This window comes from Thalassophryne amazonica, chromosome 3 (assembly GCF_902500255.1).
Source record: "Thalassophryne amazonica chromosome 3, fThaAma1.1, whole genome shotgun sequence".
Classification (NCBI taxonomy): domain Eukaryota; kingdom Metazoa; phylum Chordata; class Actinopteri; order Batrachoidiformes; family Batrachoididae; genus Thalassophryne; species Thalassophryne amazonica.
In genome coordinates, this window is record NC_047105.1 from 1,712,009 (window position 1) to 1,735,460 (window position 23,452).

Sequence of the window (23,452 nt, forward strand, 5' to 3'; positions counted from 1 at the left end):
GGATATAAACACTATTGAAGCGTGTCACCTGTTACCCAGGAAGAATTCAGCAGACAAATCTACAGTCATCATGAGGTTTGTTAACAGGAAAGACTAAACAACTCTACTCAAACAAGGATATAAACTTAAAGGATCCAATGTTTACATAAATGAACATCTCACTAAACACAACACAGATATAGCAAAAAAGGCAAGATACTTGAGAAAACAACAAAAAATTCAAAACACATGGACTACAAACTGTAAAGTATTCATCAAACTGAACGGGACTCCAGAAGAAGCAAAAGTGTGTTATTTTTACCCGGTTCTTTTATGTAAAATTCTGCCCCTTACCAAAAACCAAACCACTGTATTCCTCATTTTCAGTTTATTCAAGGTCACATTAGAAACCAGGCCTGGGACCCTCACAGACAGTGTCCATCTTGCTCCCCTCCACAGCATGTCTTTTTCCTGGTTCTCTCCCTCAGCCCCAACCAGTCCCAGCAGAAGACTGCCCCTCCCTGAGGCTGGTTCTGCTGGAGGTTTCTTCCTGTTAAAAGGGAGTTTTTCCTTCCCACTGTAGCCAAGTGCTTGCTCACAGGGGGTCGTTTTGACCGTTGGGGTTTTTACGTAATTATTGTATGGCTTTGCCTTACAATATAAAGCGCCTTGGGGCAACTGTTTGTTGTGATTTGGCGCTATATAAATAAAATTGATTTGATCTTGTGAAAGGCCCTAAAATGAGTCATACAACACTTTTTATACCTTGTGGGTGTTAACATGGGTGTGATTTAGTCTGACATTTCTAATGTTACTGGCTCTCACCAACAGGGGGAGCTCTCCCTGTGTCTGAAACTTGGACACACGATAAAGGAAAACTAAACATATTTCTCAGAACGTCCAAACAAATAACACAAATACTTGATAGCTAACATAAAACAAAGAATTGGCACAGATATTATCTAACATGTTGCTGATCAGAAGCATGGAGCAACTGGGAAAATATGAATAAAACATGGTAAGTGAAGGCAACCAACTTTCATAATGACTGACAAATATACAGACCATTCATCAGTGCTTCTGAACAGTAACAGTATAATCAAGATGATACATGGTTATGAGAGTTTGGAACTACAACCTTTTCAGTATACTGAGCATCATATACAGGATCTGGAATATGAGATAGATCCAGACAATCATTTCTATTCCTTCATAGATAGTAACTGTCAGTATTACACAGAGGAACAATACAATAACTGTATTTCAAGTGATGGAAAATGATCAATAATCCACTTTAATAGCAAGGAGTCTGTACAAAAATTTTGGGAGTATCAAAGACTATTTAATACAATTTTATCAACCATTCAGTATAATTGCCATAACGAACACTTGGCTTACAGAGGGTGATGATACAAAATATGAGTTGGAGGGTTATGAATCCATTCATCTGAATAGACAAAATAGAGGAGGAGGAGGGGCTTTGTATGTTGACAAAAAGATTAACTACAGAATTAAAGATCAAATGACAACAGCTGTGGAAAATCTTTTGGAATCTATCACAATCGAAAAAATATCATTATTAGCTGCATATATAGAGCTCTGGGTTCTAAGATTGAAGACTTTCAAAATGTGTAAGATGTTCAATAAATAATAAAAAGATAAAATGTTCAAGATGTGTAATAAGCAAGTATTTGTCTGTGGAGATTTAAATATTGAACTCTTAAACCCATATCAGCATGAAGTAATCATGTACAGTTTAAGTCTATATCCAAAAATTACTCTGCCTTCAAGAATCATTTCACATTCAGCTACTCTCATTGATAATATACTTACAAATGATTTTGATACCAAAACATTAAGTGGCTTATTAATGAATGATATCAGTGACCATTTACCAATTTTTATAGTAACTGATTGAAATTTCAATTAAAAAAATGTACTGAGAAAATACAATACTGCAGGCGCCTGCAATCTGAAGAAGCTATCACTGCCTTAAAAAATGATTTACTTTTACAGGACTGGAATCCAATTTATGAGAATTAAGCATATTCCAAATTTGTAAACATATTTCTCATTATATACAACAAAAACTGTCCAATTATAAAGTATAATAAAAATAATAAATATAAAGTTAACCCATGGATAACAAAAGGTCTTCAAAAGGCTTGTAAGAAGAAAAATATGCTATAGATAATTCATTAAAAGTAAATCACGAGAGGCAGAGATTAAATATAAGGTCTATAAAAATAAACTAAACTATTATGTGGAACTGTGGAAAAAAAAATCACACATTGGAAAAATACTAAACGATAATAAAAACAACATAAAGCAAACATGGAAAATACTGAATAGTATTATTGCAAATAAACCCAAATCAAATAACTACCCAACATACTTTACTTATAACAATAAAAATGAATATAACATGAGCCAAGTAGTGAATAGTGGATGACCTCTAATTTCCTGCTTTTAAACTCAGATAAAACTGAAGTTATTGTACTTGGCCCCACAAATCTTAGAAACATGGTGTCTAACCAGATCCTTACTCTGGATGGCATTACCCTGACCTCTAGTAATACTGTGAGAAATCTTGGAGTCATTTTTGATCAGGATATGTCATTCAAAGCGCATATTAAACAAATATGTAGGACTGCTTTTTTGCATTTACGCAATATCTCTAAAATCAGAAAGGTCTTGTCTCAGAGTGATGCTGAAAAACTAATTCATGCATTTATTTCCTCTAGGCTGGACTATTGTAATTCATTATTATCAGGTTGTCCTAAAAGTTCCCTAAAAGTACTGACGGGGACTAGAAGGAGAGAGCATATCTCACCCATATTGGCCTCTCTTCATTGGCTTCCTGTTAATTCTAGAATAGAATTTAAAATTCTTCTTCTTACTTATAAGGTTTTGAATAATCAGGTCCCATCTTATCTTAGGGACCTCATAGTACCATATCACCCCAATAGAGCGCTTCGCTCTCAGACTGCAGGCTTACTTGTAGTTCCTAGGGTTTGTAAGAGTAGAATGGGAGGCAGAGCCTTCAGCTTTCAGGCTCCTCTCCTGTGGAACCAGCTCCCAATTCAGATCAGGGAGACAGATACCTTCTCTACTTTTAAGATTAGGCTTAAAACTTTCCTTTTTGCTAAAGCTTATAGTTAGGGCTGGATCAGGTGACCCTGAACCATCCCTTAGTTATGCTGCTATAGACGTAGACTGCTGGGGGGTTCCCATGATGCACTGTTTCTTTCTCTTTTTGCTCTGTATCCACCACTCTGCATTTAATCATTAGTGATCGATCTCTGCTCCCCTCCACAGCATGTCTTTTTCCTGGTTCTCTCCCTCAGCCCCAACCAGTCCCAGCAGAAGACTGCCCCTCCCTGAGCCTGGTTCTGCTGGAGGTTTCTTCCTGTTAAAAGGGAGTTTTTCCTTCCCACTGTAGCCAAGTGCTTGCTCACAGGGGGTCGTTTTGACCGTTGGGGTTTTACATAATTATTGTATGGCCTTGCCTTACAATATAAAGCGCCTTGGGGCAACTGTTTGTTGTGATTTGGCGCTATATAAAAAAAAATTGATTGATTGATTGAATAGTTTCAATAAATTCTTTGCTAATGTTGTGCCAGATCTGGCAGCTGAAATCCCACACAGCCCATGGGAAAATCAGCAATTAATCACCAGAAATCCGCGCATTTCTTGGTCCAGTAGATGAAAGGGAAATTATTAACATAGCTAGTACATGTAAAAGTAAAAACTCAACAGATCATAATGAGGTACATATGTCCTTAGTAAAGCAAATAATTACTGAAATTGCAAAGCCATTATCATATATTTTTAATAAATCATTTCAAACTGGGATTGTTCCTAACGGCATGAAAGTGGCAAGGGTCTCTACAAGGGTCAAGACGGAAGTCAGACTACCAGAGCAAGAATTTTAGCTGAGGAAGCATCTGCAATTTGAAGCGAAACATCCTCGCGTCAAGCAACCTAGTCCAGTTGAAGATTCAAGCTTCTCTACTGTACAAAAGTGATACCTTTATTCAAATCCGGTAGCAAGCATCTTTTTACTAACTATAGTCCTGTGTCTCTCACAATTTTCAAAGATACTAGAAAAACTTAAATTCATGGAATGGCATAACTTGCTTGGTGAAAGTCAATATGGTTTTAGAGTGAAAAGGTCCACTGCACTGGCACTGCTCGATTCAATACAAGAGATCAATAAACATGTGGACCAAAGGGTAATATTAGCAGGTTTACAGACCTAAGAAAGGCTTTTGACACACTTTTGACCACAACATATTATTTCAGAAGATGGAACTGTATGGGATCAGAGAGGTTGCTCTGAACTAGATTAAAAGTCAAAACCGTAAGCAGTTTGTTAAACTCGGGGACTACTGTTCTTCATGTCTGGACATCGTTTGTAGGTTTCCCCAGGGTTCTGTTTTGGGCCCAAAATTATTAATTTTATACATCAACAAGTTATGTAAAGTTTCAGATCTGTTTAAAGCAATTCTCTTTGCAGATGACACAAACCTGTTTTGCTCAGGAGAAAATCTGCAACAATTATTATCTGATTTAGGAACTAAAATTATATAGTTAAAGAGATGGTCTGATATTAACAAATTATTAAATTTGTCTAAAACTAAATTAATGTTATTTGGAAATTATATAAAAGACATACACAAATACAGTTAGTCTTAGTCTTAGTCAGCTTTATTGTCATTTCTACAATACATCACAGACATATTGAGAACTGAAATACCTGATCTCTGGACTCCCTGACCTCACAAAAGAAGGTATTAAAGAAATATAATAACAAAGTATAAGTATAAGTATCAAGTGTAGAAATATAATAACAAAGTATAAGTATCAAGTGTAGAATTGTAAACAAACAAATACAGTTAAATATACAAGGGGTAAACACAGAACGTATCAAAAAATAAGCTTTTAAGTGTCATTATTGATGAAAGAATTAATTTCGAAAGCTCATAGTCAACATGTTCAAAAGAAGGTATCAAAGAGTATTGCAGTATTAAATAAAGCAAAGCATGTTCTTGATTGCAGAGCACTACATACTCTGTATTGTTCACTGGTTCCACCCTACCTGACTTACTGTGCTGAGGTTTGGGGCAACAATTATAAAACTACAGTACAACCATTATTCATTCTTCAAAAAAGAGCATTAAGAACAATTCATAATGGAGGTTGTCGAGACCACACCAACCCATTGTTCATTTAATCTAAAATATTAACTGGGGTCTGAGGGCATTTTTGGACAGTTGACTAATCTGGCATAAATGTTTTATTATTGCTGTTAACAGCTCTCCCTGCATCCCACAATCAAGTTTTAGGTCTCTTTTTTCAGGACAACCTGTATTTTCAGAATATATAAACTGTAGTGGTGTTTTATAAGTGTAATAAAGGTTTACAATCAGAAATAAGAAAGGAAAAACTAAAGCAGGAAAATAATTTTCCACACACATTTATTCAAAACACACAGTAAACTATAATAAACAACTATTTTGACACTTTATAAAGGTAATTTGGGCTCTTGTGTGAAAGACTGTACAACCAAAAGCTTCAAACAAACATAAATGCATATTTTGAACAATATATACAAAATGGTCTATGTGTTTTGTTTGTCTTCATCTCAGAGCAATTTCTGTCTGCTATTACACAAAGGTTACATCACAAACTTCTACTTCTAATGTGTTTTGGAGTGTTCTGTACTGCTCTGAAAGCAGCTTTCACACTTTGGCCCATTTACACTCTGAGGAGCGGCCCCTCCCCCCTTGCTCCATTGATATGGTAAACTGCTTTACGCCGGAGCGAGAGAGCTTGCCACAGGTTTATCCAGTAACATTTACAGGCAATGACTAGTGGAGCATCTCTGAAACTCACACACTCTGTGTTTGAGCATGTGAGATTGTCATCAGAGGCCCTCCGTCTGCTCCTTCTGATGACTTTCACTGATCGCTGTACATAATGGCGCAGGGCGCATTGGAGCAAGCAGCCAGGGGGCTATTTAAACGGGCCAACTAGTAACACATTACTGCTCAAAACAATCTTTGGTTAATCATGTGAGGTAGTAGACGTGATCTTGAGACGGCCATTCATGCTTTCATCAGCTCCAGACTTGATTATTGTAATGCACTTTATTCAGGCATTAATCAGTCGTCTCTTGCACGTCTCCAGTTGGTGCAGAATGCTGCTGCTTGTCTTTTGACAAACACTTTTAGACGTGAGCATATTACACCTGTCCTGTACTCACTCCACTGACTTACAGTTTGTTTTAGAATTGATTTTAAAATTTTAATGTTTGTTTTTAAAGCTATTTATGGCCTTGCACCTCCCTACTTGTCTCAAATTTTAACTTTGTGCACCTACAGTAGGACATTAAGGGCATCTGGCCAGCTTTACTTAGATGTTCCAAGGTCAAGATATAAACGCTGGGGTGATCATGCTTTCGCGGTAACTGGCCACAGACTGTGGAATGAGCTACCTCTTGAGTTACGTACTATTCCTGACCGAGCACTTTTTAAATCTAAGTTAAAGACTTATTTATTTAAACTGGCTTTTAACACTTAGTGGGGAGGTGACATGTTGTTATTTTTATGTTCTTTATGTGTTGTTTTAAAATTTTATTTTTTATGTGTTTTATTTTTGTAAATTTGTGTATTTAATGTTAAGCACTTTGGACACCAGTCGGTGCTGTAAAGCGCTTTATAAATAAATGCTGATTGATTGATTGATTGATAAGTGACAAGTGTTAAGTGCAAAGTGCTTCAGTGCCTGGTTGTAATTACACATTACAGTACTAGGTTGTATTGCACTTTGCCCAATACACTCATTTACACATGCACAAGTGTAAATATTGCATAGGGTGTCATACACAGATTTATTATGTAAATTCTACTAAACCATGTAATAAAATAAAATACACAAGGGTATTGTGTACATATAACTGAAAAAGAAACTCGAGTGGTGCCTCCACAGTTGAATTGTGTTTTAGGCTCCAGTTGGACAGACACCCTCTCTACTTTTAAGATTAGGCTTAAAACTTTCCTTTTCGCTAAGGCTTATAGTTAGGGCTGGATCGGGTGACCCTGGACTATCCCTTGGTTATGCTGCTTTAGACGTAGACTGTGGGGGGGTTCCCATGATGCACTGTTTCTTTCTCTTTTTGCTCTGTATGCATCACTCCGCATTTAATCATTAGTGATCGATCTCTGCCCCCCTCCACAGCATGTCTTTTTCCTGGTTCTTTCCCTCAGCCCCAACCAGTCTCAGCAGAAGACTGCCCCTCCCTGAGCCTGGTTCTGCTGGAGGTTTCTTCCTGTTAAGAGGGAGTTTTTCCTTCCCACTGTAGCCAAGTGCTTGCTCACAGGGGGTCGTTTTGACCGTTGGGGTTTTTCATGATTATTGTATGGCCTTGCCTTACAATATAAAGCGCCTTGGGGCAACTGTTTGTTGTGATTTGGCGCTATATAAAAAAAAAGTTGATTGATTGATTGATAATTTCATTGATTGTTACAATAGTTGCTGATAAATTTAATGGTGGATTAACTGATTGATCCCTGCAGTTCCAGAGTCCTGCCTCTCACAATAAAAGTCCTCACTTTGCAGCTACCAGTTTGCAGTTTATTTTAAAATCTATTCAGGATATCATGTTTTTAGTCAGTGCTTTACACATTTCACTTCCTGCTGTCTGCAGCAGCAGACTCTATCCACAGTGGGGACACAGACAGCAGCGGACTCTGTCCACAGCGGGGACACATGGACTAAGGATACTTTAACAAAGTGACCTGCAGATTAAACTTCTCTTTGACAATGTTTCAGCACGGACACACTGTTTGTCTGGACAAATGCAGCATTCAACACAAGACAAGCTATGGACACAACAGGACTGACTCAGGACAGACACTGTCCAATTAAAGTGAAGACACTCACCATTCTGGATCTGAGCCACTTTCTTTGAGATCTCACTGATGATCTGAGGAAAACAAAACACACATTTAGGGTCTGGTGGTTGTTGGTATCTCTCTCTCTCTCTCACACACACACACACACACACACACACACACACACACACACACACACACACACACACACACACACACACACACACACACACACACACACACACACGTCTGGATGAGTCCGGTAAAAAGTCCCCGAGCTGCTCAACACAGCAGTGCGCCACCATCAGGTTCAGAACCTGAACTGAACCCTCTGAAACAAAGCTGTGATGCATTCCCGAGACGTGACCATGTCCTTCAGGGGCTGAAGGGACTTTTACACACAGAGATGTCTCCAGACAGGAGAGGCCAGGCTCTGCCTTCTCCGTCAAGCTTTGACAGAGCATTGACACTATTTTTTCTACAAGACATTCGGGAGCGGAGGACCCGACCTGTCCTGCTGGGACGCATGTGATGGGTTACGTGATGGACTCGTGGAGGAGATGGCAGGTCATGTGCCTTTACATGCTTTCTGTGGAGGACGTCGAAGATGTGTACATATTCGGCTTGGTGGTGACCGGCTTTCTGATGTGTGGTGCGGGCACTCTGCTGGTTTACCGGAAAATCAAGAAAGTGGAAGCAGCTTTGATTGGTCCTTCCAGGCTGCCCTATATGATTGATTCGATTGGGAAGGCAGTGGCTGCGCAGTCGGCGGGGGTTAACCACGCGTTGGAAAACATCTCGGGCAAGATCGCAGCCCTGGAAACCCGCTATGATCGTCTGTGAAGACCACATTCTACATTCAGATGCATTGAGAGCCACTCTGTTCTCAGAACTGTGGAATCTTTCAGGCGTCTGCTAATCTGGCTATTCATTTGGCTTCCCCAAATACAGCTGCACTCCAAGGTCGCTGTGATAAAAACCTCCTCAGAAGATCAACACTTAAGCCTCGCTCCCTGGTCTTCCCCCCTCCCCTCAGCTTCTCCAGCTCTGTCGTTAACTGTGTTAGAACTGTCCAGGACTGCTCAGATGCGCAGGGCTGTTCCCTCCCCCCTCTAGAACTGTTGGACAAGGCCGCCGACGGCGCCGAACAGGCTGCCTCCGGAGTGTTCTGATAAACTGGTCCTTTCAAATCTCGGTTGTCGTCCTGTGTCCTTGTTTTGTCTCTGTGATTATTGTTTTTTTGTGGTGATGGGATTTTTTTTTTCCCTCATTGCTGCTGTGTAATGCAGCAGCTATGAGGATTTTTTTTTTCTTCTCCTTTTCCCTCGTGTTTTGCTTTCATATATTTGTTTTATGTACCGGGCCGGCCTATGTGTTGTGTGTTGTGTGTGTGTTGTTTGTTATGGGTCGGTGTTGGTTTGCTCAGCCCTGCTGTTGACCAAGGCAGGGATGTACATCTGGAGCTGGTCCCCGGGCGCCTAATTGGCGACCTCTGCTCCTACTGGCAAATAGGATGGGTTAAATGCAGTAGCCACATTTCATTGTGCAGGGAACTTGTTCTTCTGTGCATATGACAATAAAATTCCTTTGAATCCTTTGAAGCTGCTCCAAGACCTGAACTTCAGTCTTATCTTCATACTTCTCTTTGACCCTCTTTACTCCAGTCTTTCTGGAGGAATGCCCGTGTCTGATCAGTCAGCGCCTTTCTGTTGATAACTGACTCAAGCTCCTTAGTTTGGATTAAAACAAACCTTTGGGGTTGGACTGATGAGGTCCACACAGAACGTGACGTACGATGATACACAATCACATCCTCAACCTTATTTCCACACACATCAGTCACGTCGTCCCCTGACCTCTCCACACGGGGGCGCTGCCTGAAGGAGGGGATCTACAGCGCCACCACCTTATGCTTTTACTCATTTTAATTTGTTTCTGCCATTTCAAAAGACAAAAAGTAATTCAGGCTACTTTGGAATAAAACTTCTAAAATTATCCTCCTTAAAGTCAAAGCCAAGTCGAGATGAATTTAATAAAAACATCAAAAGTCCAGATGATGGACTGCAGAAGTAACAGCACACTGTAACACAAACACAGTACATCTGTCTGCAGGAGACAGTTAACAAAACCTTGGGACAGTCCAAGGAGGAGACAAATGAGAAAAGCCACTGTTATAAGCTTCTATGGCTGCAATAAGAGAAACTGAGCAAATTTTGAATTTCAGGGTTCACTCACTTATTGATTGGTGGTGGAGGGAGGGCCCAACACCAGACCTTTGTCCTGTGGACCTCTGCTTGTTAAGCGGAGGTCAGATTCTGATGTCAGAGACACACTAAACTATTCCCCATTTTTAATGTTATTCCTTCTCACAATACTGAAAATACATTTTGGCGTTGAGGACACCAAGCGCTGAAGCACCTCAAATATTTTGTCTCATTCTTCCTGCAAACACGTCTTAAGGTGACCAGCAGTCCGGGGTTGTTCTCCACACATTCTCTGTTGGGGGCAGGTCAGTGCTGCAGACAGTCCAGTCCCCGTCCCCTCTTCCTCTGCAGCCATGTCTTTGTAATGTGGACAGAATGTGGTTTTGTATTGTCTTGTTGAAAAATGCATGGACATCCACGGAAAAGACGTCATCATGAAGACAGCATGTGTTGCTTTAAGATCTCAGTTTATTTTTCTGCATCAATGCTCCATCATAGAGTGTAAATGACCTTTTACACTGACACACACTGCTCCAGACCCGACCTTACTGGGGAACTACAATAATACTACTGCACGTGTACCTGTCTTCTCCATTTCTCCGCTTTAGGAAGATCACTGCACTCTGATGCCAGAAAAGGTCTCCTCTCCTGCAGACACACAGAGATGGTTCCAGTCTCAATAGTGCACCAGCAAAGAGAATATTTAGAGCAAAATCGTGCAAATGGTGATACAACCCCTGGCAATAATTATGGAATCACTGGCCTCGGAGGATGTTCATTCAGTTGTTTAATTTTGTAGAAAAAAAAGCAGATCACAGACATGACACAAAACTAAAGGGGGAGGTGATGGTCTAGTGGTTAAGGTGTTGGGCTTGAGTCCAGAAGATCATGGGTTCAAATCCCCCCCGACTGGAAAATCACTAAGGGCCCTTGGGCAAGGCCTTTAATCCCCTATTGCTCCCGGTGTGTAGTGAGCGCCTTGTATGGCAGCACCCTGACATCGGGGTGAATGTGAAGCATAATTGTAAAGCGCTTTGAGCGTCTGATGCAGATGGAAAAGCGCGATATAAATGCAGTCCATTTAAAGTCATTTCAAATGGCAACTATCTGGCTTTAAGAAACACTATAAGAAATCAGGAAAAATAATTGTGGCAGTCAGTAACGGTTGCTTTTTTAGACCAAGCAGAGGGAAAAAAATATGGAATCACTCAATTCTGAGGAATAAATTATGGAATCACCCTGTAAATTTTCATCCCCAAAACTAACACCTGCATCAAATCAGATCTGCTCGTTAGTCTGCATCTAAAAAGGAGTGATCACACCTTGGAGAGCTGTTGCACCAAGTGGACTGACATGAATCATGGCTCCAACACGAGAGATGTCAATTGAAACAAATCGAGAGGATTATCAAACTCTTAAAAGAGAGTAAATCATCACGCAATGTTGCAAAAGATGTTGGTTGTTCACAGTCAGCTGTGTCTAAACTCTGGACCAAATACAAACAACATGGGAAGGTTGTTAAAGGCAAACATACTGGTAGACCAAGGAAGACATCAAAGCATCAAGACAGAAAACTTAAAGCAATATGTCTCAAAAATCGAAAATGCACAACAAAACAAATGAGGAACGAATGGGAGGAAACTGGAGTCAACGTCTGTGACCGAACTGTAAGAAACCGCCTAAAGGAAATGGGATTTACATACAGAAAAGCTAAATGAAAGCCATCATTAACACCTAAACAGAAAAAAACATGGGCTAAGAAAAAGCAATCGTGGACTGTGGATGACTGGATGAAAGTCATATTCAGTGATGAATCTCAAATCTGCATTGGGCAAGGTGATGATGCTGGAACTTTTGTTTGGTGCCGTTCCAATGAGATTTATAAAGATGACTGCCTGAAGAGAACATGTAAATTTCCACAGTCATTGATGATATGGGGCTGCATGTCAGGTAAAGGCACTGGGGAGATGGCTGTCATTACATCATCAATAAATGCACAAGTTTACGTTGATATTTTGGACACTTTTCTTATCCCATCAATTGAAAGGATGTTTGGGGATGATGAAATCATTTTTCAAGATGATAATGCATCTTGCCATAGAGCAAAAACTGTGAAAACATTCCTTGCAAAAAGACACATAGGGTCAATGTCATGGCCTGCAAATAGTCCGGATCTTAATCCAATTGAAAATCTTTGGTGGAAGTTGAAGAAAATGGTCCATGACAAGGCTCCAACCTGCAAAGCTGATCTGGCAACAGCAATCAGAGAAAGTTGGAGCCAGATTGATGAAGAGTACTGTTTGTCACTCATTAAGTCCATGCCTCAGAGACTGCAAGCTGTTATAAAAGCCAGAGGTGGTGCAACAAAATACTAGTGATGTGTTGGAGCGTTCTTTTGTTTTTCATGATTCCATAATTTATTCCTCAGAATTGAGTGACTCCATATTTTTTTCCTCTGCTTGGTCTAAAAAAGTAACCGTTACTGACTGCCACAATCTTTTTTTCTTCATTTCTTATAGTGTTTCTTAAAGCCAGAAAGTTGCCATTTGAAATGACTTTAGTTTTGTGTCATGTCTGTGATCTGCTTTTTTTCTACAAAATTAAACAACTGAATGAACATCCTCCGAGGCCGGTGATTCCATAATTTTTGCCAGGGGTTGTACAACCACCAAAGTTGACACAACTACTCCTTAAACATGAACTCTTTTGAAAAAACCAACTGGCCACTTGAATTTAATAGGCGGCCAGGTCGGGGTCAATTGAAGAATTACACAGGGGTCAAAATTAAAAATGCTCAAATCATTTTGAAAACTACACATTATTTGTCTGATCGTAAAGATTCCAAAAAGATATAGTTTGGACTATCTGTGACTGAATGATCAGGAGTTATGGGGTAAAAACAGCAAAAATGGTGACAAAGGTCAGTGTCTGTTTGTACAGGGGTCAAAAGTTAAAGTTGCTCCAATTTTGGTAAACAATTATGCAAATTATTAGTTGAGTTAACAGGGTATTAAAAAGGAGTAGTTTAGACCATGTATCATGCTTAGTTATCATGTTATGGGGTAACATATGTCACATGTCATAGAATCCAATGGACGTTGACCTCGTTTGACCTTTACTTTGGAGACCAAACATTAAACATAATCAAAACTATTCCATTTATTAATCCTTTTAGATCAACCAATAATTTGCATAACTTTTTACCAAAATTGAAGGAACTTTAACTTTTGACCCCTGTACAAACTGAAACTGACCTTTGTCACCATTTTTGCTGTTTTTACCCCATAGCTCCAGTACATTCAGTCACAGATAGTCCAAACTATACCTTTTTGGAATCTTTACGTTCAGACAAATAATGTGGTGTAGTTTTCAAAATGATTTGAGCATTTTTAATTTTGACCCCTGTGTAATTCTTCATTTGACCCCGACCTGGCCGTCTATCAAAAATTCAAGTGGCCAGTTGGTTTGTTCAAAAGAGTTCATGTCTAAGGAGTATTTGTGCCAACGTTGGTGCTTGTATCACCATTTGCACAATTGTTTCAGTTATCTGCTGCACTACAACCATGTTTTTGTGTATTGACCTTTACTTTACCCTCCTCCAGCTGGGCCTGTCTGAAACGAGCCAGCGCAGTCCTGAAAGCAGAACAAAAGAGTAAAACTGAGAGGGAACTCTGACAAGTCATACCTCTACACTGTCAACATCAACCCTGTCTGAACGTCAGGGAGCCCCACCAAACCTCAGAGGAGCTCCAGACCACTGAACTGGCCGTCATGGCTGAGCGAGTGAATCCAAGCTGCTGCACTGGCGGCCATCTTGCGTCCCCCAAAAGGCGCAAACGGATCTCAGGATCTCATCACGGTATCTCTGTGCATTCAAAATGCCATCAATAAAATGCACCTGTGTTCTTCGTCCATAACAGACACCTGCCCATACCATAACCCCACCACCACCATGGGCCACTCGATCCACAACATTGACATCAGAAAACTGCTCACCCACACAACGCCACACACGCTGTCTGCCATCTGCCCTGAACAGTGTGAACCGGGATTCATCCGTGAAGAGAACACCTCTCCAACGTGCCAAACGCCAGCAAATGTGAGCATCTGCCCACTCAAGTCGGTTACGACGACGAACTGGAGTCAGGTCGAGACCCCGATGAGGACGACGAGCATGCAGATGAGCTTCCCTGAGACGGTTTCTGACAGTTTGTGCAGAAATTCTTTGGTTATGCAAACCGATTGTTTCAGCAGCTGTCCGAGTGGCTGGTCTCAGACGACCTTGGAGGTGAACATGCTGGATGTGGAGGTCCTGGGCTGGTGTGGTTACACGTGGTCTGCGGTTGTGAGGCTGGTTGTATGTACTGCCAAATTCTCTGAAACGCCTTTGGAGACGGCTTATGGTAGAGAAATGAACATTCAATACACAAGCAACAGCTCTGGTTGACATTCCTGCTGTCAGCATGCCAATTGCACGCTCCCTCAAATCTTGTGACATCTGTGGCATTGTGCTGTGTGATAAAACTGCACCTTTCAGAGTGGCCTTTTATTGTGGGCAGTCTAAGGCACACCTGTGCCTTATATTATATGTATATTACTGAATACTGTATATTACTGAATCTGGCCTGTCAACTTCATGGAAAACTCATAATAATAAAGCAAAACTGAAAATCAAGATTTGGGTTTGTTGATGTGAATGTTGAAAGATTCAAAAAATTATGGTGTCTACATTTATCTACTCAAGGATCAAGCTCTACCACAACACCACCATTAGCTTTATCAATTAAATTCAACATTTTATTTCTTAGAGTGTAGTCGTCAGCATCATGGCACAGTTTGATTAACATACAAACAAACATGAAAGCGTATGGCTGGGACATACCTGTGAAATGTAATTCCTCTCCCACGATTTTCACGAGTATCATGATTCATGCAATTAATTGCAGCACAAGATGGAATTTTGCGGTGCAAACAAAGCTAAATCAAATCAAACAAAGCTAAATCGTCGATTATTAATCTAAATTGTGCGTGTGCAACGAGCGTCTTTTTTATATCGGCGTTCCAAGTTCTGGGGGACACAAGATGCCATTTTCTGTACTCCACTGGCTTCACACCTCAGCGGCCAATCAAGGTACAGTGATTGATCGGGCCCATTCCACATAGTGTAGAGTTCAGCGCTCCAGACCCGCCCCCAGAGAGGCGCAGAGAAGCTCCAGACCCGCCCCCAGAGAGGCGCAGAGGAGCTCCAGACCCGCCCCCAGAGAGGCGCAGAAGAGCTCCAAACCCGCCCCCTGGCACCCTGTCATAAGGTTTCTCTAAATCCAGACACACGCGTCTATCAGCACTCTTGGAGCAAACCGTCTCTGTGATGCTTTCTTTACCAGTAATCCAGAGTTACTGCTCACAGATTTTTCCAGACATAAATCTAACGTGATCCTGTTGGGCGCCACTGGAACCTCCTCCATCAGACGCTGTATTTAACTATAGAAGTGATGCCTGACAACATGAGAAAACATCTCATTCTCCTGGAGCTGCAGGATTAATACTCACATGGCCTTCTCAGCATTACGAGCCTGTGTGGGGGGGTGGGGGGGGGGGGGGGGGGGAGAGAGAAATACATGAATGTAATGACTATCAAAAACCTGCAGAACTGTAGTTCGGTTTCCCTTTTGAAGAGATGCTGACTTTGGTTTATGAAAAACTCAACAATAAGATTCATGATGTTGTCTGTAACTGTCCCTTGTGTGGAACATTTAATCCCGGGGCCTTGGACCCGGCTCCCAGAGGACACCTGCAGGTTTTCTGACTCTCCTTACCAGCTGGGCTCAGGCAATCAAGAGCTGGGAAACATCAGTAAATGAATCAGGAATGGGTAGAGCGGGCAGGACAGGTGCAGGGTCTGAAACCCCCTGGTTTACGTCGTGAACCCTCTCCGGGGTGGACCCAGGTGACAGTCAAGTCCAGCAAGTCATTTACAAAAGGACAACATCAAACACATTCTAGTTCTGCCATCAGTAAATCCATCAAAAATAAATACATATTAAAACAAATCACATCTCCTGAAAAGTCCAGGTCAGTTAACCTTTCCCCACCAAAAACCCTCACTGGACTCAGGACCGTTACCCAACACAGAGCAGACCTCAGAAAACATCTCAAACCCTCTTTTATTCAGATTTGTTCAACACAGCCTCAAAATGATAAACATCTTATTTTAAAGCCCCATTTTATTAAAATATCTCAAACGCTTTGGGATGCCACAGGAAGAGTTACAGGACCTGGCCAAGGATAGGGAAGTGTGGGATGAGCTGCAACCCAGATAAGTGGCTGAAAATGATTTTTTTGACAATTAAACTCACCTGACAGAACCGATCAATTATCAACGTCATCCAATAAACAGCTGATCTGACCGAAAATCATAGTCAACAACTGCATCAATATTAATACAATCACATCAACTTCCATTTCCAATCATGAAAAAAAGTGAACAATAATAATAACTACTCCAGTCAGGTTTGGAGAAAGTACATTTGGCCAACAACTTAAAGATGCTGTGACCTCACATATCAGCTTCTGTGAGGACTGCTGCATTCCAACACGCACCACAGTGAGGTGGACCAACAACAAACCCTGGTTTGGTCCTAAACTCAGACAGCTGAGGCTGCAGAAGGAGGAGGCTTTCAGGAGTGGGAGCAAGGTCAGGTTCAAAGTGTCAAAGTACAGGTTTAGGAAGGTGGTTAGGGAAACTAGATAACTGTACACTGAGAAACATCAACACCAGTTCTCAGCCAGTGACACCACTTCTGTCTGGAAGGGACTCAGGCAGATGACCAACTACAAACCAAACCTTTCCCACTCTTCCAATGACCCTCTTCTGGCCAACAAGCTGTACAAGTTCTACTGCAGATTTGAAAGACAATGGGACAGTCCAAGTACCATCCCTCATGATGATCATCAGCTCCAACCCACCATCACCTCCTCTCCCACCCCAACTGGGGTCTAACCCCCCACATAAATGCTTCAAGACCTCCACCATCATCCCCATCCCAAAAAACAAAGAACTACAGGATGTAATGACTACAGACCTGTCGCCCTGACCTCTGTGGTGATGAAGACCTTTGAGCGCCTTGTCCTCACACACCTCACTGCCACCTCTGACCCTCACCTCGATCCCCTGCAGTTCGCCTACAGAGCCAACAGGTCGGCAGACAACGCTGTCAACGCGACTGTGTTCTTTCTCCTCTGCTCTTCTCCCTGTGCACCGACAGCTGCACCTCCGGTCACTGGTCTGTGGAGCTCCTGAAGATCCTGGGCGACACGACCCTCAATGGACTCATCTGTGATGGGGACGAGTCTGCCTACAAACGGGAGATCGATCACCTGGTATCTTGGTGCAAACAGAACAATCAGAAGCTCAATGCCCTCGGGACAGTGGAGATGATTGCTGACTTCAGAAAGAACCCAGTCCCGGCCAACCCCATCGCCCTGTGACTCCCCGGTTGCAATTGCAAGGTCCTTCATTTAGCTGGGGGTCACCGTCACTCAGGACCTCAAGTGGGAGCTGAACATCAGCTCTCTCACCAAGAGAGCACGGCAGAGGATGTACTTTCTGCAGCAGCTGAAGAAGTTCAACCTGCCAAAAACAATGATGGTGAACTTCTACACTGTCGTCATCGAGTCCATCATCTCCTCCTCCATCACCGCCTTGTACGCTGCTGCCACTGCTAAGCACAGGAGCGGACTGCAGCCTGTCATCAACACGACAGAGTAGGTGATCGACCGCAATCTGCCATCCCTACAGGACCTGTACACCTCCAGGGCCCTGAGGCAAGCAAGAAAGATAGTGGCCGATCCCTCTCGACCAGGACACAAAGTTTTTGTCACCCTCCCCTCTGGCAGATGGCTGAGGTTCATTAGGGCGAAAACCTCAAGACACAAAAACACCTTCTTTCCGTCCGTAGCTGGACTCAACACCACAGACCCCCACTTACCCTGCCTCCCTGCCACTACCACACTACTGTAAAGCACACATTGTTCATCCCTACACTGAAAGGGACTGTACATCTGCACTCGGCATGAACAAGAAGTCTGTGGGGTATAGAGCCTTATCCTACCGTGGTCCAACTGTTTGGAACGATCTACCTGCTGTTATTCGGCAGTCTGACACGGTGGAGACTTAAATCAAGACTGAAGACCCACTTTTTTAGACTGTCTTATTATTAATTTAATCTGTTTGCGTTTGCTTTGTAATTTCTTTTTATTCTACTGTTTTATCTTTTTATTGTGCTTTTCTTGCTTTTAATTTTGATTTTAAATTAATTTGTGTTATGAATTGTGTGAAGTGCCTTGGGGCGACTTTGTCGTGAGTTGGCGCTATATAAATTAATAAACTGAATTGAAATTGGCTTAGTGGTTAGCACTAGCACCTCACAGCAAGGTCTTAGGATCGCTTCCGGCCTTTCTGTGTGGAGTTTGCATGTTCTCCCCGTGTCTGCATGGGTTTCCTTCCACAATCAAAAACATGCTTATTTAGGTTCTACTCCTTTCTCTGCCCCTGAGCAAGGCAACGTCTCTACATCTGGAGTTGGACTGTGGCTGCACACTGCCTCTAGTGGTTGGATTGTGTCTAACTGTAATTAGGGCAGTGACATGCAGAGGACAAGTTTAATTGTATGAATGTACGACAATAAAGGCTCTATTGTACTCCAATCACCCGTCTCTGTCCCATTCTGTTTTGTTTACGAGTGAATATATTCCATTTATTTGACTCCATTTTACTTCTTATAAAAGTGTTTTCTTTTTTTTTTTTTTTTTATTGTTTATGCACCAAAACCACCAGATCAAATTCCTTGTATGTACAAATTTACTTGGCAATAAGCCTTTTCACACTCTCACTCTCTTCCGGGTCTCATGCGAGGTCAAAGGGCAAGAGGTGTAAACTGCAGTCTTGAGGCATGATGACCGATTGTGTGAGCAGCGAGAATGACAGAGACTTTGATTATTTTTCCTGTTGGAGTGTTGATTGGTTGAAAGATTTTTGTGAAAACATGGTTTTGGTATCCAAGGAAGAAAAACTGAAGCTTATGCTGCACACGAACTGCAAATTCAGGTTTTGTGACTTGACCCACTGTTGACTCAGAATCTAAATGTAGAATCAGCTGATCACTGTTTTGCGGACCTCTATAAATCTTGCACACTACATTTGTATTTCCAAGTGTGTGATATTATTTGTAAAGAATAAAATAAAATGAATCATTGATCTAGTTGGTGAATGGCAGCTGAATGGTGTCTCGAGTAAATAATCCTGAAGTAACTGTCTGGTCCATTTCCCTGCATGTTCTGTGTAATTTGCTAGGCTTATATGTGCCTGTGATTTGGATCAATAAATAATGAACACAGGTGGGATAAAACACCGATCTATATCACAACAGAGCGGCAACAGATAACGCTGCCCTTTGAAAAGATGTCGATGGCAAATCAGTCCCTGAACCGATATCCAAACTCGAGTCCGGCTGGCTGGATCTTCCTCTTTTGTGTATCGTCATCATATGTCCAGCATTGAGTCGTGTAGCCACACCCTCATCTCAGGTCCCACTCAGAAAAGGTGGTCTGTGAAGGAGACGGGCGGTGATCGAGGTAGGTTTTCTGCTTCGACGCCATCTCCAGGATCCGGGACATAATAGTGTACAACCCCTGGCAATAATTATGGAATCACCGGCCTTGGAGGATGTTCATTCAGTTGTTTAATTTTGTAGAAAAAAAAAAGCAGATCACAGACATGACACAAAACTAAAGTCATTTCAAATGGCAACTTTCTGGCTTTAAGAAACACTATAAGAAATCAGGAAAAATAATTGTGGCAGTCAGTAACAGTTACTTTTTTAGACCAAGCAGAGGAAAAAAATATGGACTCACTCAATTCCAGTGGTGGGCACAGATAACCAAAAAATTAACTTCGATAACAGATAATAAGATAACTGAAAAGTTATCTTTGATAAAGATAAACCGATAAACCACCCAAAAATGTATCGGAAGTTACAGATAATCGATAACCGATAAATTCCGGCGTTGTCTATGGGACATTTGCAGTTACTAAAGAGCTGAAATTGATTTTTAACACGATCGCTTTTGAAAGCATCGAAAGCGGTAAAAGACCTAAAGAATAAGCAAGACTGTTTGACCATGCTGCTCCCTGCAGGAAACACCACAGACAAATCCTGAGAGCACCCACAAAATCAACTCTTTATTAATCATAATCATTTTTCTTTCAACATCCTGCCCTGCTGGAAGTTCTTGTTAACAACAGCGCTCCCACCACAGAGGCACACCAAGAGCAGCCATAAGGCCAGCTCTATATCAATTTCAACACTCCAGTCAGGCGGAGGTCTTGAAAAATAAAGTCATACTAACTTATGGTTTTTTGAAAATACTGATAGTAACTCCATTAATGTCAATTCTGTCATATGTACAAAGTTAAAATATAACATATATCATTTAATGATGACTAAGGCACTAATTCTGAGGTTTTGTAACAAACACAGACCGCAAAGCATTCTGGGTAAAAGTGCTAAACAGTGATTGGTTCAGTAATCCATTATGTAAACCAACACGTTAATGTGACATGTGTTGGATTAAAGATAAATGTACTTTTGTAAAATATTCCATTTTTATTTGTAAAAAGCATTTTTACGGAGCCCTGGAAGTGTCATCGCAATTGCATGTTTTAAAAACTTTTATGATGTTGTAAAACGTGCACTCAATATTAGTAAGTAAGTAAACAGACATAACAGACACAACAGACATAAGGCCATGTACACACGTTGTCGGGTATTTGTAAAACCAAATATCTTACCCTTTCAGTTTGGGGAAAAAACTTCATCCACATTACGTCGTTTAAAAAAACAATCCATCCACATCGAACCGTATAATTGTGTTGTAATTAGTCTGCCAAACCTTTGGGTGGCAGTACTGATTAAAATTATATCCAATCAGGAGCCTTATTCTCTTGTCGTCACTTCCACAAAAACTAAAAACATGGCGCCAACCTCGTTCGTGTGGACCGATAAGGAGTCAGAATTACTTCTAACCGTAGTTTTAGAATACAAAGTTAACAAATATATGCACACAAAAAGCGCCTAGACAATGGACAATACGAACACTGAGAGCAGCCATATACCCAGACGTTTAATACTGTCATGAACACTCCTGGCCAGTAGATGGCAGTAGCGGATTGAAAAAATGTCAAACAAAATTCCAGATAATCCGTGTCTGCTACATTTAAGATGCGTGGAATTTAACAAACGCAAATACACTAACGTCTATAAACCCAGAGAATATATTCACGAGAGTTTTAGGCACTAGAGTTTAATGCTGTTATCTGTGGACCCTGAACAGAGTGTCTGAAATGCATTTGTCCTGTTGTGAACGTCTGAGATTACCTTATGCTACCCATAATGCATTGCTGCCTGGCAAAGCATGTGCTCACAAAACCTTAAAAATTAGCACATTACTTTAAAACGAAAACATATATCTGATATTTTCACTTTATAAACTTCAGACATGACAATAATTTTAAATAACTTGTCTAAAACGAGTAGTTAAAATTTGAACCATAAGTTAAACATGTATGCCTCTGGATGACTTGGTGACAATGCAATTATAGTTTTAGTATGGTGTTAAAGGAAATTACTTTTTTTTTTGGTCACCAGTTCTCCTTTGCTTACAGACGATAGAGTGGTTTGTGTGTGCAGAGGATAGAACACCATACCTATTAGGAAACTTTTAACACATAGGTCTGGGGAATGTTTTTCACTGTTCAGCTTAGTTTGGTACGTTATCGGTCTAAAAGTTATCGGACGGTAATTCATCGGAAGATAATTAGTCCGACGATGTTTTTTAAATTTATCTAAAAAGATAATGCGAAAATGAAAACATTATCTTCGAAAATGATCTGTTATCGGATTATCGGAAGTGTGCCCACCACTGCTCAATTCTGAGGAAAAAATTATGGAATCACCCTGTAAATTTTCATCCCCAAAACTAACACCTGCATCAAATCAGATCTGCTCGTTAGTCTGCATCTAAAAAGGAGTGATCACACCTTGGAGAGCTGTTGCACCAAGTGGACTGACATGAAACATGGCTCCAACACGAGAGATGTCAATTGAAACAAAGGAGAGGATTATCAAACTCTTAAAAGAGGGTAAATCATCACGCAATGTTGCAAAAGATGTTGGTTGTTCACAGTCAGCTGTGTCTAAACTTTGGACCAAATACAAACAACATGGGAAGGTCATTAAAGGCAAACATACTGGTAGACCAAGGAAGACATCAAAGTGTCAAGATAGAAAACTTAAAGCAATATGTCTCAAAAATCGAAAATGCACAACAAAACAAATGAGGAAGAAATGAGAGGAAACTGGAGTCAACGTCTGTGACCAAACTGTAAGAAACCGCCTAAAGGAAATGGGATTTACATACAGAAAAGCTAAACGAAAGCCATCATTAACACCTAAACAGAAAAAAACAAGGCTACAATGGGCTAAGGAAAAGCAATCGTGGACTGTGGATGACTGGATGAAAGTCATATTCAGTGATGAATCTCAAATCTGCATTGGGCAAGGTGATGATGCTGGAACTTTTGTTTGGTGCCGTTCCAATGAGATTTATAAAGATGACTGCCTGAAGAGAACATGTACATTTCCACAGTCATTGATGATATGGGGCTGCATGTCAGGTAAAGGCACTGGGGAGATGGCTGTCATTACATCATCAATAAATGCACAAGTTTATGTTGATATTTTGGACACTTTTCTTATCCCATCAATTGAAAGGATGTTTGGGGATGATGAAATCATTTTTCAAGATGATAATGCATCTTGCCATAGAGCAAAAACTGTGAAAACATTCCTTGCAAAAAGACACATAGGGTCAATGTCATGGCCTGCAAATAGTCCGGATCTTAATCCAATTGAAAATCTTTGGTGGAAGTTGAAGAAAATGGTCCATGACAAGGCTCCAACCTGCAAAGCTGATCTGGCAACAGCAATCAGAGAAAGTTGGAGCCAGATTGATGAAGAGTAGTTTGTCACTCATTAAGTCCATGGCTCAGAGACTGCAAGCTGTTATAAAAGCCAGAGGTGGTGCAACAAAATACTAGTGATGTGTTGGAGCGTTCTTTTGTTTTTCATGATTCCATATTTTTTTCCTCAGAATTGAGTGATTCCATATTTTTTTTCCCTCTGCTTGGTCTAAAAAAGTAACCGTTACTGACTGCCACAATTTTTTTTCCCTGATTTCTTATAGTGTTTCTTAAAGCCAGAAAGTTTCCATTTGAAATGACTTTAGTTTTGTGTCATGTCTGTGATCTGCTTT

The 23,452-nt window shown here is 41.0% G+C and overlaps 1 protein-coding gene across 1 annotated transcript in view; it reads right to left on the minus strand.

Annotated features, from left to right (window-relative positions):
• The window catches only part of isy1 (ISY1 splicing factor homolog), a 51,938-nt gene that overhangs the window by 22,804 nt on the left and 5,682 nt on the right, over window positions 1–23,452 (minus strand). The window contains exons 2-5 of the mRNA XM_034164412.1: window positions 15,632–15,654; window positions 13,663–13,714; window positions 10,664–10,729; window positions 7,927–7,969 (exon numbers count right to left, since the gene is read on the minus strand). Coding sequence (XP_034020303.1) covers window positions 7,927–7,969; window positions 10,664–10,729; window positions 13,663–13,714; window positions 15,632–15,654 — 184 coding nt within the window. The remainder of the gene's footprint in view (window positions 1–7,926; window positions 7,970–10,663; window positions 10,730–13,662; window positions 13,715–15,631; window positions 15,655–23,452) is intronic.